The sequence below is a fragment of the Halictus rubicundus genome, chromosome 6, assembly GCF_050948215.1.
Source record: "Halictus rubicundus isolate RS-2024b chromosome 6, iyHalRubi1_principal, whole genome shotgun sequence".
Taxonomy (NCBI): domain Eukaryota; kingdom Metazoa; phylum Arthropoda; class Insecta; order Hymenoptera; family Halictidae; genus Halictus; species Halictus rubicundus.
In genome coordinates, this window is record NC_135154.1 from 6,294,731 (window position 1) to 6,312,681 (window position 17,951).

At 36.1% G+C, this 17,951-nt stretch overlaps 2 protein-coding genes across 3 annotated transcripts; one reads left to right on the plus strand and one right to left on the minus strand.

Annotated features, from left to right (window-relative positions):
- The first annotated feature begins 173 nt into the window (after nt 1-173).
- LOC143355114 (annexin B9) lies at nt 174-3,519 on the plus strand. 2 transcript variants are annotated; one of them, XM_076789635.1, is made up of 7 exons: nt 174-286; nt 1,061-1,112; nt 1,362-1,737; nt 1,820-1,972; nt 2,100-2,273; nt 2,397-2,578; nt 2,792-3,519. In XM_076789635.1, exons 2-7 carry the CDS (start codon nt 1,083-1,085, stop codon nt 2,843-2,845), a joined length of 969 nt encoding a protein of 322 aa, XP_076645750.1. In that variant the 5' UTR covers nt 174-286; nt 1,061-1,082; the 3' UTR covers nt 2,846-3,519. The 2 variants fall into 2 exon arrangements, with proteins under 2 accessions (XP_076645750.1, XP_076645749.1); XM_076789634.1 differs by lacking the exon at nt 174-286 and adding an exon at nt 415-490.
- LOC143355113 (uncharacterized) lies at nt 3,378-7,443 on the minus strand. The gene is made up of 10 exons (XM_076789632.1): nt 7,259-7,443; nt 6,717-7,146; nt 6,322-6,558; nt 5,533-5,948; nt 5,160-5,428; nt 4,869-5,008; nt 4,642-4,789; nt 4,028-4,256; nt 3,735-3,931; nt 3,378-3,665 (listed from the first exon to the last, which is right to left on the minus strand). The coding sequence occupies exons 1-10, from the start codon at nt 7,282-7,284 to the stop codon at nt 3,613-3,615; spliced, it is 2,145 nt and encodes a 714-aa protein (XP_076645747.1). The 5' UTR covers nt 7,285-7,443; the 3' UTR covers nt 3,378-3,612.
- Nucleotides 7,444-17,951: the final 10,508 nt, after the last annotated feature.

Genomic DNA, 17,951 nt, shown 5'->3' on the forward strand with positions numbered 1-17,951 from the left:
TTGATTAGATAATGGCAGTTATAATTCGAAATTTCCAACATTTATCTAGATATCACCAATCATTAACTTACTTTCCCATATTGATCAATGGGGTGATCAAGGCACCCCAATTTATCCAAACATTTACTTTACTGATGCTATACTCGCCACGCAGGCGCGAAAAAATCCGTCCTATACTTCATCGCTGGGTGCGTCCCGGTATTGACTAGCCGCTTGTCGTTCGCGCAGAAATTATCTCAGTTTAACCAAAACATTTTCGTTATAAAATTTTTCTGTTCTATTCACTGTAAGTATACTTTTTATAAATAATCTAAACTACTACGAACAATTAACAATATCATATGCGTATTAATGCAGAATAGTTTTAAAAGCTTCTGATCGTGAACAATCGATTGATTAATTCATATTTTCCAGGGATCTGAGGGTTTTCGATATTTCGGGTTCGGGTTGGGTCAGGAAAACTCGGACGAGATTGAGCGGGCTCTCGAAAGTATGAAATTGATCGAGATTTCAAAAGTATCCGACTGAGTACGAACTTATCAAGATCCCGAAACTATCCGACTGCATACGAACGCGTGTCTAGATCCCGAATGTACGGAGATCCCGAACCGATCTGACGGAAAACTAATTAGGAAGAATAGTTGACGAGACTATTGTCTACTCATATAGAAAAAATTTGTTTTTTACATTATAACTTAAAATAAAATACATATTTTTAAAATTCTTTTTTTCTTCTTTTCATTCAGTATCGCCTAATTTAAAATAAATATTTAAATAGCTGAACACTAAATACATTACAAGTGTTCTCGTTTGTACATTTTTTACTATTACCAAAGATTTATCAGTATTGAATGTATAATTTAAAGGGGGAAAAATTGTGTTACTAGTAATACCTTCCAATTTTGATCAAGCAGGTGTACTGTGTATTTCCGGGATCCCGATACGTATCATTGTTTCTGGAGCCCGTCCGAGCTTTCCCGATTTCTTCCGACCCGATCCGAAGGTCGGGAATCCCAATATTTCAGGATATCGTACATCCTTAATATTTTCATAATTTCAGATTGCCGATTGGATAAACAATCATGTCACACCAACAGCATTATCCTTTCAAAGTGAGTACATTGTCATTAACGTTTGGAATTTGCGTAAAATTCCTTTCTTACATGAAGGTAAACAGTTCGATCTATATTTTTGGTTTAAGTATCGATCAATCGTATTTATATCACTACGTTGTTCGAACAAATCAATTTGAATGACATGTGTCATTTAATCGCATACTTCCTAATTCGATAAAATATTATTATCAATTTTATTTTTTATTTATAAAAACAAATTCGAGTATGTGTTTTCTGGTTTAATAGTGTACTATATATCCTGCTGATCCGTTTGATGCAAATGCGGACGCAGAATTATTACATAAAGCGATAAAAGGAACTTCCAATAACGATAAATCTGTTATTGATGTACTTACGAGAAGAGGGATTGTCCAGCGTTTAGAAATCGCTGAAGCGTACAAAACATTATATGGAAAAGATCTGATTAAAGATATAAAGAGTGAATTTTCTGGAAAATTGGAAGATGTTCTAGTTGCTCTTATGACACCATTACCTCATTATTATGCTAAGGAATTGCACGATGCAATTAGTGGATTCGGCACTGATGAAGAAGCAATTATTGAAATTTTATGCACTTTAAGTAATTGTGGTATCCGTATAACCGCAGCATTTTGTGAAAACTGTACGTACATCAGTATAACCAATTCATAATTTTTAATGCTGCATCTGTGGATTTGATTCATTATATTATTCTGCTTTTACAGTATATGGTAAAACTCTTGAAAGCGATTTAAAGGGGGATACTTCAGGATATTTTAAAAGATTGCTTGTTTCACTAGTTCAAGCAAATAGAGATGAAAATCAGAATGTAGATCAAGCTCAAGCTGTAGCTGATGCACAAGCACTTTATGAAGCTGGTATGTTTGCAAAACAATAGAACACTGATTTTAGGTTGATTGTAGTGTGTCAAAGTTATATATATTTCATGTAGTACATCTAAATACATTAAAGAAATAGTTTAATTATCGTTTATCTACATTGCAGGTGAAAAACGATGGGGAACAGATGAATCTCAATTCATTGCTATTTTAGTATCTCGTAGTTATCAACAGTTAAGACAAACTTTTATTGAATATAATAAAATATCTGGAAACGACATAGAAGTTGCTATCAAAAAAGAATTTTCTGGAAATATTGAAAAAGGTCTTCTTGCAATAGGTAAGAATTTTTTTATAAAATTAGTATTGTAGTAATTATTATGTAACAAAATGTTATTATGATGTTTTATTTGCATACTATTTGAAGAATACCTTTTAAAATCTATCATCATTTATGTTCTAGTGAAATGTGTGAAATCAAAAGTGGGCTTCTTTGCTGAAAGATTATATAGCAGTATGCATGGTATAAGCAGAAAAGATCGAACACTTATTCGCATTCTTGTTTCTCGGAGTGAAATTGATCTGGGTGATATTAAAGAAGCTTTTGAAAAACGATATGGAGAATCATTGGAAAGTTGGATTGCTGTATGTATTTTTATTTCTTTTCATATATTTCTGTTATGAAAGGAATACTATTTCAATGATTGTTATTATAATAACTGGAATACGACTGGTAATAATTCATGGAATAGTAATTAATAGAATTGAGACAGTATAATTTAAAACTATGTTAGATTATGAAATACAAACTTAAACATGCACATTTACTAATAGATATGCAAATTTTTATGATTTCAGCGTGATACATCTGGAGATTATAAAAGAGCTCTTCTCTCAATAGTTTCCACATAAATCAAACAAAATATGTTGAAAAGCGATTGAAATGTGAACCATCGTTGTGGTACAATTGCTTGAAAATTATTTTTACTACAATATGGCATAACATACTGCTCGTGCATTTCAATTAGAATTTTGTAATCTTTTTCCTGAGAATGGAAAACGCTTTAACTGACTCCTTTGCTTATAGAAAGAATGACTATGCTCCAGCTGGATGCATCCGACAAAAAGCATGATTCAGTGCAGGGACTAATTCCAAAAGATTTCCTAATACAGAAATCTCGAGAGCAACTCCACTTAGATTTGTGAATGAAGTTACGAGGCTGTTACTAATATATTTCAAGAGCTACCTGATTTTGCATCAGGAATCCAAAACTGTTTTCCAACCTATACAGCTTTCTGATTTCAATACATTAAGTTCGTCCGCGCACCTACTTATATTTACAAATCACATTCCTCTGTGAACCCTAAACCGCTCGACCCAGACTCGTAACAGTCACCATACTTTTTACATGACAAATGATTTGCTTCTTATAATGAACTAAAATTTATTTTTAATGAAATATTTTACAAAATCGCACTGTTATATACAATTTTTTTATATTAAAGTTTCTATATATTTTGCTATGAAGATATATTTATACAAATTGTTATAAAATCTATACAAAAATAAAATACTATAAATATTATTGTAGTTTACTTTATTATTAATAAGTACCTATTTTACAAAACTGAAATATATGCAATTTATTCTGTAATAATAATAATAATTTACACGTGAATTAATCATCGAAATTCTTCTTCTTTCTATTTCTTAAACTTCTTCGTACAGTTCCTAAAATAAGAAAAATAATAAAACTAAGAAATTATTATTAAAAAGACATAAATGTAAGCGTATAATTACCTGTATCAATATTGTTTTTCTTTGTTGGATATTTATTTTGAGGAAACATTTTATATCCTGGATGAAACATAACTGGCATTCTTTCAAAAAATTTCAGCATAGGAGTTGTTACTATCTTATCGAGTGGAATCCAAGGAGGATTGGGTATTGTAATGAACTTTTCGTTATAAATTGTTTGCAAATCAAAACTGTTCTTCCTGTGAATAGAAAATAATTACTTAAACATGACTTTAATAGTAATTTTCAGTTAAAAACGGTAAATTATACCAGTTTATTTTATTACATATATTTACCCAAGACTATCAGTTTCTTTATAAACAGCCGCAAATGCTCCTTGTCTTGCGGTGTGTCCTATAATATAACGCCCTGGAGATAAACTAGAAAGTGTCTCAATAACATTATGTAAAATGACCAAAGAATCCTCAGCTTTTATGTTATATAGTCGCTTGATTTCATTGCGTATAGACATTGCTGTACGTTGTTCTATTTGCAATACTTCTGATGTAATCGCAGATATCCGAACTAAAACAAAAGAAACATTTCATTAAAATATATAAATGAAAAAAAAAAAGAAATTGTCATTGATATATGTATTAATTAATCAAAATATTTTCCGTGTTTACAGACAATGAGTTATTCTACGCGAAATCAGACACCTTTCAGACTGAAATCATTTTTATTAGATACGTACCAAAAATTTTCAAGATTTTGAAACATCCTTTGAAATGCGTTCATATGTCACTAAAGACTGTAACATATCCAGATTTGAACAAAATCCGAAACAGTACTCCGAAAAGTGTTCGATTTCGCGTAGAATGACTCCAATATGTTCAGAAAAATAACCAAAATAGAATAGACTACAGCTTATAATGACTATATTCGTGCAGATATAATTTAAATTGTTTACCTCTTGCAAGAAATGTGTGGGGTCTAAATATAAGAGATATCCATTGCTTCAATGCCTCTTCTAGTGTTACAGATTCAGCACCAATATCATATTGATACTCCAACTTTGGTGCTAATAGTAATAATTTCTGTTCATCATTTGGTAAATTCTATAAACATAATAAACTATGTCTGTATGTTATACCTATTAATAATGTACCTACAAACAATTGTACTACACATACAAACCTGAAATCCATCGGTTTTTGTTCTAACCAACATTTTGTACTCGTGACTAACGTTTTTCATTAATTCATTTTTGTTTGAAGATTGTGGTCCAATCGTAAACAGTTTGTATAATGCATTAGCATCAGAATTAGTTTTTTCACCTAATTTATAAAATGCATTATTTTCTATTCTGTAAGTTATTTTTTACATTTCCAATTCAACATATATTTTATGCATTCGAAATATTTTACAAATGCTTAATAGTAAAATGGTTTTAATCAGTACAAATATATCTGGCAAGACTATTCCTACCTTTATTGCTTTTAGCAATTTTAGAAGTAACAGAGTCTGTAATGTCACTTGGAGCTAGTTCACTTTTGATATTTACATTTAAAGGAATTTTTTCGTTAATGTTTGAATCTTCTATTAGAGCTTTTTTAATATTCTCATTTTCCTCCATTGGATTTAATTGTGAGTGATCTCCAGTATGAGATACGACATTATCGTGTTCTTCTTCCAGCTTTAAAACCTCTTCAGAAGTAACATCATCAAACATATTGTCATCATCACTTTCATTATTACTACAGAATATTTAAAGTTATTATTAAAGCATTAAGAAATAAAAAAATATATTTATATAGTAAGTATATTGTATTGTTAACTTATATATAGTTTATTATCTTACCTGTTTGGAGTAAGATCTTGTGCTTTAATATAACAATACTTAAGAATGTATTTATATATCCAATTATTTTTTCCAGGTATAGTGTTTGCTGGTGGTGGTCCGGGTTTATCTATATAGATAACATTTTTATCATTGTGCCTTTTTATAACTACTGGCAAAATCCAGGAATTCGAGTAATTCGGCCCAGTATTATTTACTAAACAATTAAGACCACTCGATGAAATTACTATATCTGCATTATTATGTTCAGCCAATTTTTGACAATTTGCATCTTCACTTACTGGTAATTTGTAAGACAGTGATGATTTTTTGCAATTATTATTTTTATGAGGAAACCTTTTGTTTAGATCTCGAAATTTTACTTGCAGATAACAAGGGCCGGTCAAACTTGGCAACGTAATTTGTGGTAATTCACCCTACATCATAAGAAGTTTGTATTAGTTTTAATATGTAAGCAAACTGGCCTAACCAAAACTGAGTCATTGTATTATATCGAAAGAAAACTGAATTGAGGCCACAATCTTAATAAAACTGTTATTATCTCGCTGTGTTTCCAATGTTGCAAAATAAAATTGACATTCATTTACCAATTTGGTAAAAATAAATATTAAATATATACATTCAGTTATTAGATGTTTTAAGTTTATTTTGAAAGTCTGCTTATGGGTTAAGTGGCATAAATTTGTTCTGAGAAATTTCCGAGTATGGCCTCAAATAGACATTGAAGTGCTTTCACTTAACTGTTCCATCCTGTACATGTATTTCAATGTTTAGAAATGCAATACTAACCACGTGTAAACAAACAGAATCAAATTTTACTTCAATATTTTTATCTCTCACAAATGGAATATTTGTAACTTCACCATAATACCTAGGAAGATTATGAACATATCGTAGTTTCGATTTCCAACATTTGTTTACATAATCTTCATTCTGCACAAACAGTGAAGGTAATCTTTCTTCCCATTTACTTTTCGCAAATTCTAAAAATTCAGTTTGTTCTTCTGTAATATCTTTTTGTAAATCCTATGAAATGAAACAATAAAACATATGTTAACAGCATAATTGTACCTAGAATTTGACGTAGGCTTAATGAACAATACAAGGGAGAATGTATTTGTGCAGATTTATGCAAAATGATGTATTTACTTAATTGAATTAATTATAGTATAGAATATCTTTACCATATACTTATTTAGTTCTTCCCTTTCAATTTGAGTTAGTTTTGGTTTATTGGACTCCGAAAACCTTAACAAGACTCTTAAACATAATGCTTGTTGTTGTGTGTTTAATTTAGATCTTTTAGGAAACTTAAACATTGGTTTAATAATACCAGGTACATAACTTTTACTTTTTTTTGACTGTTTTACTTGGACTTCATTTTGGTTTTTCTTTTTTTTTTTAACATTTTCAGCATTATCATTTTCATCTGTTTTATCCAACTCCTTTTGCACGCCTTCCATTAAGTTTATTTTAACGTTTTCATAATCCTCATCAATATTTTTGAATGGATCAGTGAAATTTCCAGTTACCATTCTACACATTACACTCTCTCTTTCTAATCTTTCTTCCTCAATGAAAGTGTTGTCTATTATATCTTCCAATGGCTGGTTCCTAATAAATAAAACATCTAATGACTAATCGGGTAATTTATAAGGAAAAATAAATTAAAATTAAATTATACCAAATACGTTAACTGGACAGGTTAAGTTTATTTTGTACTCACCAATCGATATTTAAGAATCTATCCATGATTGTAAAGTTTAGAGAATATTTAAAAGACTGCGATATTTTCAAATACTGTATAAAATCTCATGTCGCTACTTTGTTACGTAGTATTCAATATTCATAATATTTGTATTGAACTTCACTTAGAAGGTACACATGATTATTGATAATGTACGACTGCGACAGATTCTGGGTATTGTTTACGAACACAAACTTATAATATACATAGATGGATGATATCTTTCTCAAGCACTGAATCTCGCAGTGTTCTCAAGTGTGGCTCTCTGCTGCTGCAATGTTACCATTTCGGTGTAGCGCCCAATTTTACCGATAGTTCACGAATTTTGGCGTATTAGTAAGAACTGAATATTCTGTATACTTCATTTTTACTGCGAGCGCTATAATTTGGAGGCTATACATGTACGTGGCGCGTATATTTGAATGGTGGAAACACGGTGTATTTATGAAGAATATATTACAAAAATACGAAATATAGTAAAATAGTTTTACATACTTTAAACCAATACTCTACTTTATTTGCAATTATTGAATGAGTACACACATGTTTACTATTCTTGCCTTTTCATTCTTTTAAAATAAGTACATACTTGAAAATTCACTACATTTTAACAATTTAAGTTAAAGTTAATTGTGTCAAATTATGTTATAATTTCTTTTTATCGAAACGCAAAGCCAATGCAAATTTGTTGTTCCGTTAGTACAATTCTATTTTGTCCAAAGAAACATTGCTTTATTACACAATATTTAGAGAAATAATATATTTGACTGAAAAGATATAAATTTTGTTTTTAGCCATACGTTATTAATTCCTATTAAAATTTTATTAAAGTCTAGTAAGCTGAACCATCTAGCTATTCTAGCTCGACAGAAAAAGTGAAGTTTCGTTGATTTGTAAAAATGTTATTCTGATGTATAGTATGTTTATTTCGATCACCGCTATCGAAGAACCAGGGTTACCCTAGATATAGAAGTTTGCTGTTATGACGAGCAGTTTCGCTAACCACCGTGTATGTTTTGCGTCGGTTCGTCTCGCTAAGCGAAACTTTGAAGGAAACCTTCTTGCGATCGGACCGATGTGGGCATACCCGCTTAAATACAGATGATCATAATACATACAAACAAGCGCAAACGAGCGTTTGAGCGGCATAGAATAGTCAGAATTGTCATTAAGCCCCCAAAGATGGTCCTCCATTGGGACCCGTGAGATCTCCCCGGTTGTGCCTACGCGCTAGTACGCACATTCACATTCGACAGGATCTAGTCACACAAACGTCACGCACACGGGGATCCTCCGATTCCCTTGATTCTTACTTCGACCCCGACAGATCTGATATCATCCACCACCATCCCCAGGGCTTTCACTCATCTGCCGACAAAAGAGCATCTGCGCAATCCGATCTGTAATGCTGCTGCAACCTGTTCACAAGTAGGTTGCCCTATGCACAGCATGAATTCATTATCAGTCTAGTATAAACATATTGCCACTATAATCGGGACAGGGAGGCGCTGTCAGTGACGGAAGCTACGCTACCCATCCGTGTTCTGTTCCTACCTATTATCCATTCTCTCCCCGGACCAAATATCCATTCCACGGCTTACGATTCTTTCATATGTCAATCAGCCTATGGAAACTTGCGATTTAGACAATGCGACAAGTGAGAACCGTTACCTTCGATTCTATTAACCCATTATCTATGTACCAAACAATAAAATAATACGATTTTTATTAAAATATTATCGGTACTTCCATACGACTGGTTGGATGTTTTTATTGATATCATATTTTTATCATTACACAAAATATAGGGCTAAGAAAATCGAAATCCTACCGACGTCAGAATATTTCGTAACTTCGTACGTCTGAGATAGAATTTAGAATCTCAGAATTGTTTTTCTTTTTTGTATCGAATTTGTTTTACTATGTATTCATTAACAGCTAATCCCAGACTATGTAAATAAATGGATAATACTATTTCCCACCTTGTAAATAAAACATTTCGTCTCGCTAAAAATGGAGCCAGAGATTAAATATCCATTTCGAGTTAGACTGACCCGAACGTTAAACTTGGTACCAAATTACATTCTCGTCGTTCGAATAATTGAAAATTCAGTATTCCCTGTATATAGTTACGCTTTGTCGCATCTCTTTATTCCCGCATTGTTATCCCCGCCTAATATCATGGAATCAGGTGACATTGATAGGCTTGGAAGAAGGACGGTGAGAGGAAACAAGTCAAAAGCGAATCGCTAATCAATGAAACGATTACGGTATCGTGTCCACCATTTCCACTAATTGCTTCACTGGTCCCGAATGTCGAGACTTTAGGAAGAGATTATAATTCTACATCAATAGACATTATCTCTGATGGTGCGTTTTCCGAAAAAATTGAAACGCAAACGAGTATTCGAGTATTCGCTCGTTAAAGTATTCGCCGAACGTTCCGAGTGCTATAAATATAAACAAATGCTACGTTCGCCGAACGTCCAGCTCACTGCATAATTTTTATACACGGCGAATACGACGATACGTTTATTATAATATTATGATTCTATTTATTATATTAATACATTCGCTCCCCGGGACGGGGGAGAGCATTCGCCAAACGCAATTAGTTCGTTTGGTCTAGAGGCACCGTAATAATTGGCATTGGATCGTAAACTAACTCTTTGCGTTTTTTACAATTCATGTTTCAATATACGGCACATTTTTCAACATTTGTCTATCGACGAACATTGTCCTCCGCGATTTGAATCGGAATTTTAATCGTACCAGGGTGTCCGACTTGCAGTTTTGACGATTATTTTTTGAAATAATTTATCTCGATAATGTCCGAGCCTGGGAGAAACGCCATGTTAATGGCGACGAACGTATAAAATTGCAAGCGCCCGACTGACATACAATAGACCAGGGAACTGATCGAAGCGGATCAGTTTAACCGACTTCGAAAGCGCGGCTCCAAGTTTAGTCCAATGACAGAGAATATTTTAAAGGATATTGGGAATTCAACAAATTCAGGTTCTCCTGGAAACACGAAAATCAGCCCCGCCGTACAGGTTGATTTCGATCGAGCCTCGCATAGGTAGACACAGAGAATGTGACAGGCACGAGAGCCAGGAACATGTATGTACAGCCAATCAGCGGTTTTTCCTAGACTGGCTGTCATTCAGTCAGCCAAGTGGAAGGACAGGAACGGCTTGTGGTTCGGCTTTGGCATTATTCATTATGCAGCTCACAACACGCCGTCACCTGCCACCGCAGTCCTGCATACACAGTCAGCCTGCCATTGACCACATACGTGTACCCACGTGTGTACATGCCTTCTATATCAGCTACGTCTAACAAGAATTTTTTTAGGTAACACTCCGATTTTCCCTGTGGCCCGCATTACCCATGGATTTCGATCAAATTCGATTAGTTTACCAGACTTTCTCGTTAAATTAAAAAGGAGTCTGCTTACCGTGGCCAGTCGCTTTAAAAAATAGCTCGTCGATCTTAACGTGCTGTGGGTACAGTTTTAATTCCCATAAAAGTTATCGCAAATTGAGAAATAAATTGATGAGAAGAGTGGGGATAAAAATCCCTTGAATATCTTTGCTTATTATTGTTAATGTAGGTCAATGATGGGCACGGTAGGGGCCCCTCAAACGCTTGCTTCCCCCACCAACCTCTCTTTCACGAAGCGCGCACCTTCGTCGCCAGATCAAGACTTGTTCCCCCACTCTAGTTTTCCTTTCTACGGGTCACGTGACGCGTTCGAGAGAGGAGGTAACTTTTTCCCCTCGATTTCTGTTCCCTCCCCTCGTCTGGCGACACTGCGTGTCCCGCGGGAACGAATTAAGAGTGAGATGCAATATTTTGTGTTAAATAAATTGAATAAAACTCTGAGTAAACATATTGCTTTTTAGTATAAATACTTAATAAATTTTGAATCAGCTCGAAGCGCATGAAGCGTATGTTTATGAAAACAATGTGGTTTCGAAGCAGTAGAAATGGAAAAATGTGTTGAAACGGATAGCGGTGTTCGTTTGTATTTTGAAAAATATCTTACTGTTGACTAAACGCATTTGTAAGGCGGAAGATATTTATAAACAGTAGCGTAGTTACAGCGTATGGTGTCGGTGAAGTTTTCCTAGCACTTTCACGTATATGCTGCCACCTCTGAAGCTGTATGGTCGATGTGATGTTGTTACTGCCACGATATAAATTATAATTAGTGGAGCCCGTAATACCCTTTGAATAAATAATCAACGAGTAGCAGCAACTACCCGTACGCTCGCCTCCATTTAAGTCAAGGTCTCGGAACTCATTCCTTGTCAGACCTTTATGCTCCCGTTAAGCATAAATTTATGCGATACCCGCGCCTCGGGAAGCAAATAGAAGATATTTTGCCGATAACCAGGAAAACAGAAAATTCGATTTATTCCATTGATTTCTGGCGTACCTGCATACGTTGCTTTAGTTTTCACCGCGATCACCTTCAACAGGCGGAAGATGTGTTTATTACTAGTAATTGGAAGTCCATCTATTTACGGTCTTAAATAAAAATACTATATTCAGCTTGGAAAATGCTCTGTATATATCTCTTTTGTTAAAAACTATTATAACAAAACACATCAAAATTTAATTGGTGACCAAAAATTTTTAAAATCGAATTTGCATTTAAGAAAATAGATAATTTTCCTTTTTTTGGGGGGGACGAAACTTATTCATAACGAATTTCGCAAAAATTAATTTAATTTACTCTTTGTCTCTCGAAGTGTTGACTAAAGACCACAGAAACTGGATTATTAGAAATGATAAAATATATGTAATTTACAGTTCCGGATTCACACCCGTGCATTGCTCCCTGTTCTTTGTAAGATACTAAAATTTCTGGCTCGCAACCCTCGATAACTGTGACAGCGTTCGGAGAATTGAGAACTACTTTAAAGTAATTAGAGGATTGTCAACCCATCCCAACCCATTGCCGGTTCCCATTAGGGATGTTCTTCGAGTGCAGACTCGAGTGGGATGAGCGAGGAAAATCCCAACTCTCGAACCCTCTCGCATCACAAATCAGACTAAAATTGCAGCTGGATATTATTTGAGTTGGTGGGAAATGGTACCGGTACCTATCATCTGCAACGTGCAACATCAGTTACTGTATACTGACGAGATTTTCCTAGATCATCAAATATAATAATTTCGATAATCTTCCATTTGTGATACATTTAAATGCGATTCTACAAAGGTTCACATTCTCGTTACATACTGATTTGTTATTTTCAATTTATTCTTACCAAGGCAAACATGACAAAGACTTTAGTTATATTTGAAAATATATATTTTATATTTATTTTCCGATTCACTGAACATGAAGAATTACTTTGTTCTATTGTAAACATTTTCGTGTAGAAGAAGAGTTTGATGGGGTTTGTACTGTTAATATTGTTCATTACCATTTATTTATGCTGGGGTAATTTTATTCGTGTCCCTCTTTTTCTCTGAATCTGAAAACTGAACACTGAACATGAAAAATTACTTTGTTCTGTTGTAAACATTTCCGTTCAGAAGAGTTTGATGGGGTTTGTACTGTTAATATTGTTACCTACCATTTATTTATGCGAGGGTAATCTTATTCATGTCCCATTTTTTCTCTGAATCGTAATAAGATAAAATTCGCAATTGTTTCCGTTGAGCTTACCGTAAAATATACACAGAAGTAAAACAGGTGAACGTTCGGCAACGCGCGGACCGTGGCCGGCGTGGAAAAAAACATTTAAAAATTAAAACGTGTCTACAAAAACATTCTTCTTTATTAACTGCAATTTCGTCGGTGTAAACTATATTCTGCTCACTTTGGTACACGTATTCATCCGTTCATTCATATGACATCGTTAACTGCGCTGCTGAAATACTTGTTACGAACGTAAAAGTATGCACCGCAGGAAATAATGTCGAGACAAGGTAACGGTTGAAATTTGTTTGTCGCGCATAGCCCAGTTGTCCGGAAAAGAACGAATTAATATTCGATGGAGAGTTTTCCAATATCCTTTGTCAGTCCTCGGTAATAAATGGCAGGTGATTTCCAAAAAGGCTTTCGGGAAGTTCTCCTCTTTGGAATTCGGTGAATTCGAAATGGCACCGTGGGTCTCAGTTTCCTAGAACACTCCTTGCACGCAAATTGGGTTCAACCTGAATAATTAATGCGAAACCGTGGTCGAGCAGGAGTCAAGGTGCAGTGATGGGAGACAGAGAGGAAAAGGTCGTTTGCCGTCCGTCCGAGGTGCCAACTTAGTTAGACCGTCTAACCAGACGACTTCACACGGTACATCACATGCAACCTACGATCGACATTTTCCTTCGTTTACGACATTTTCCCGAAAATTACTTTATTTGCGAGAGATGCGAGCACTCGGACTTGTAACTGCGCGGGAATTCGGTGCAGTTATACAGGGTGGTCCGCTAACAATTAGAACTTGAACATGTCTGTCATTTCACTTTATCAACGAACGCTCTTCAGGGCAGAGAGATCCATAATATGGCGGTGATAATTTCTTTGCACGCGGAGAATTTTCAGGGCTTTCACCTTCACTTTTTACAATAGAATCAGATTTTTTATACATTAGTCGATGCAGCTCGACATTTTCTATAAAATAGTGATTTATGCATGTCGAAAAATGATTACCAGATATTTTCACTTTGGGGTATTTTCTGAGCTATAGTAGAGCTATAGCAATTTTTCACACCTTCAGGCGCCCTTCCTGTCTCGTGATTAACTTCGTTTTTTAACGATAATGTATTTATCGCAATGGAGAACATTTCGAGCATTATTTGCATTAACAATCATTTTTGGAGAATATCTCAGTAACTATTAGTTTTTCTTACCATAAAGATTTATCGGTTTTTTTATTCAGCGTTCAATTCTCTGTTCAAGATGTTACAATGCAATAAGATATTCTGGGAGGCGCGCTTACGTGAGACACCCTGTATAGGACGTTGAGCAAAGTTAAAGAGAAACTAAAGGGAATACGGAAAATCAGAATTAGCGGAATAATGTATTAGATATCGGCGTAATGCGTAGATATAAAGGAATCTTCTGTCCGATTTTACGACGATATCGTTTTATTGAACAGGATGTTGAAGAAAGATTTCACATATTAATGGAGATCCTGCAACCACAACCCATGTGATCCGTATTTGAGGAAAACCAAAAGAATGTACGATGTAATCATGTTTTCGGAATATTTATTTATTTATTTATTTAACGGAAGCTGCTTTGTTTGCTTTTGTGTTTGAAATGTGTATTCGAGTTTCTATTTGTGTACCTTGCGGAAGAAAATTCTGCAAATAGGCCAAGAAAGTGCATTTCGTTTATACAATAGAAAGATAATTCTTTAATATATTTGTGTAACTTAAATGTTCGGTTACGAATATGTAAACGATTTTTTTTTATATTCACACAAATATAAAAGAATCTTACTAGCTTTAATTTGACCTATTTTAAAGATGTGCTATAATTTATTTCGAGTTCTTTTTCATACAACTGCGAGGACGTATAAAGACAAACAAAACAGTGGAAGCACTGAAAAAATTAGCTTGTAGAATACTGAGGAATAACTAGACTCCGGATCTTTGTTTGTTTCTAATATTTTCACTGTTTTAAATTGGCGCAAAGGATCTAAAAAAAAAAAAGAATAAACATTACGTAGAGCTATTCGGGTATTTTCACGGAAAGAAGCAGTTCTTTTTGGCGAGAAACGCTGTCTAACTGTTTTATTTTTTCTTCTTCATTTTCGAGGTGGATATTGCATATTTAGGGGACAATGCGAGTTCAGTATACAGAGTGTTCGCGGTAAATTGGACCAGCGTTTTTCTCGTAAACAGTAAGTGTTTAAAAAAAAAATGGAAGAGAAAGAGCATACTCACCGAAGGCCACCTTCGTGTCTCGAAAAATAAATATGCAAAATTGTTTGCGAAAAAAACGCTGGTTTAATTTACCGCGAACACCCTGTACATCGTCGGAAGAATATCGAGTCTTATAGTCGGAGCTGAATTTTCGATCCTGTCCAGCGTAACGTGGAGTATAATTAAAAAAAAAAAAAAGAAGAAACAAGCAGATTCGTTTAAAGGGAAGGCTGAAGACAGTGGGAAGGACAGGGTAATCGCGAGGGAGGGATGCTGCTTATCCTCTAATACAACATTCCGGATGTCCTAGGTATCGTGGTCACTGCAGTCGCATTAGTTAGGACTAACAACACCGGCGGACAATCAAAAGCTGATGGGCCATGATTCGCTATGATAATGAACCATGAATACGGCATGAGGCGAGTGAGTTGGGGACGGCAACTCCTCGCTTCGCTCGCTAGGCTCCATACCGTAGCCAATGGTCGGGGTTAAAGGGAGTTGAGGTGGGAATATGAAGGGATGAGAAGAGTCGGGCCACCGATGCGCGGTAATACCTCTGTTGACGCTCGGATTAAAGTCTTTTTCGACGCATGCATCAGGCTGGCCTCGCCGCTCCGGTACCATATCGAACTTCCCATGGCCATCCTTTACAATCGCAAGTCGTTGCCAGGCCAGAGACTTACCGTTCACCGGCCCTAGATTCACCATAAAAAATCAGGCAAACGCTCGGTACAAGGGTAACATTTTGGGCAGAGTTACCGGTAAACCATGTCCTTCTTTTTTGCCACTAATCACACGATGAAGCGAGCGGGGGTGGACTTCTTGTTACCAAAGATTATGCATGTTGATGCAAAGTACCATTCTACGTCATCGACTCTCGGAGCATCAACTCAATCGCATCGACTCAATCGCCCTGGCGTGCTCTGCTCCAGCGTCGCCAGATCAAGACTTCTTCCCCCACTCTAATTTCCCCTTCTACCGTGATGCGTTTTGTCTGTCTGAGAAAGGGTAACTTTTTCCCCTCGATTCCTGCTCCCTCTCCTCATCCGGCGACATTGCTCTACTCCGGTACAGTCGCGGCGGGCAAAGACGCTCGCCGATGCCCGCGGGCACAGCCGAGGGCAATGTGACGTCATCGGGAAAATATTGTCATAAGCTGAACCGTCGAAAGGAGGCGTGGTTCGTTGCCTGCCGAGTCGCTTATGCTCGGGGAACCTAATTCTCTGTCCGCACGGGCGATAGCTGAACGGGACTGTTCCACTTGTTTCGTGAAACGACAATTGAAAGTTTTATTTCGTTAACTTCGAAACATTCAATTGAATAATAATTCTAAATAACTAAAACAGTCGGACAGAGGAAACAAAACTAAAAGAAAACCGCATATTGCAAATTATACGCGTAACGAACGGGTTCGCTGTTAGATTTTGATTTGATCGTTGCATAATCAATGATTATTCATATAGAGCTTATCAATTGTTAGTTTAGAATAATTGTACAGTTTAAACTTCGACTAAAATACTTCGATATAATTGATTTCGATGTCGGTTTGGAGTATTTGTTATACAGCATATTTCACAATTGATTAACGAGGAGAATGAATATAACACGCTCTAAAAATTAAATTGATCGTCTTGCTATCCCATTCATGAACGCCATGAAATTATGTTCATACTCGTGCGAAATTGGTGTACATATCAAGTAGATATCAATAGAGCATTCATTTATTATTTGCGTATAAAGTTTCATTTTATTTCTAGAAAAATAATGTAACAATAAATGTCTCTGTAAAACGAAAACTGATCTACATGTTTAAGTGCGACCGTACAATAAACAATGACCACCATACAGGGGAAAATACTACGCACAGATTGAAATGCCACCAGACTTTTCCAAATCTGAAAGTGTTAATTTTTCTTCTCGGATATGATCCCATTGTATATATCGGTAACATTAAGGAGTCCCAGCCATAAACAAACAAAACGAAATGAAGATGCAAAAATGGTAAATACTGGGAGTGAGGGGGTGGGAGGTGAAGAGGCTGCAGGACGGCATTGTTCAAGGCTGTAAACCGTGGAAAAGTGCATAAAGCAGGATCGTGAACGCTGTTGGCGATACAGACGAGGGTTAGAGTGCGAGAGTAAGTTAAGGGTAAAATAAGCGGGAACGGCAAGGAAAAAAGGTAGGAAATAGGGGGCTAGAGGGAGGGTGGGAGAGGGAGAGTAGATGTATACATAGAGGTGGAAGAAGAAGAAGGAATATGCGTGCATGCGAAGCGAAGCGAGGCGAGGCGAGGCGAGGCGAGGCGAGGCGAGGCGAGGCGAGGCGAGGCGAGGCGAGGCGAGGCGAGGCGAAGGTGCGTGCGCTGTATAACCGCGGAGGCGCACTGTTTCAGCGTTTCACAGAGCAGACCGGAGCCGAATGACTGAGCGAGGGTGCGGACTCGCGTGGCCCGCATTGGCTGCTGAATTATAAATGAATGGAGCGTAAGGGCTGTTGCCTAGCAACCGCATACACCACGTTAAGACAAAATGGAGAAGCACGCAGCATCCGTGCGCGGCCTTCGTCGCGTACTCCCTTTCTCTGTCTCTTTTCTCTTCCGCCGTTTCCCATCGTCTCGGGGATTTCAAGCAAGACTCTTCTCTCTTCTTCGACCCCTCCGCTCCCCTCCCACGGCTTCCCCTTTTCTATTCCCGATGAACCGTTCTCGATTCGGTCGCGCCGCGTCGCTGATATTCCGCGCGACATTATTTCTGATTGCCTCCCGATTCCGAAGAATAACGTT

Excerpts from the sequence above, each read along its gene's own strand:
- LOC143355114 (XM_076789635.1), top strand. The coding sequence starts at position 1,083 with ATGTCACACCAACAGCATTATCCTTTCAAA. Across the intron at positions 1,738-1,819 it reads CGCAGCATTTTGTGAAAACT|TATATGGTAAAACTCTTGAA; the intron begins GTACGTACATCA and ends CTGCTTTTACAG. Across the intron at positions 1,973-2,099 it reads ACAAGCACTTTATGAAGCTG|GTGAAAAACGATGGGGAACA; the intron begins GTATGTTTGCAA and ends TCTACATTGCAG.
- LOC143355113 (XM_076789632.1), bottom strand. The coding sequence starts at position 7,284 with ATGGATAGATTCTTAAATATCGATTG. Across the intron at positions 5,429-5,532 it reads CAAGATCTTACTCCAAACAG|TAATAATGAAAGTGATGATG; the intron begins GTAAGATAATAA and ends AATATTCTGTAG. Across the intron at positions 3,932-4,027 it reads AAAGAAACTGATAGTCTTGG|GAAGAACAGTTTTGATTTGC; the intron begins GTAAATATATGT and ends TTCTATTCACAG.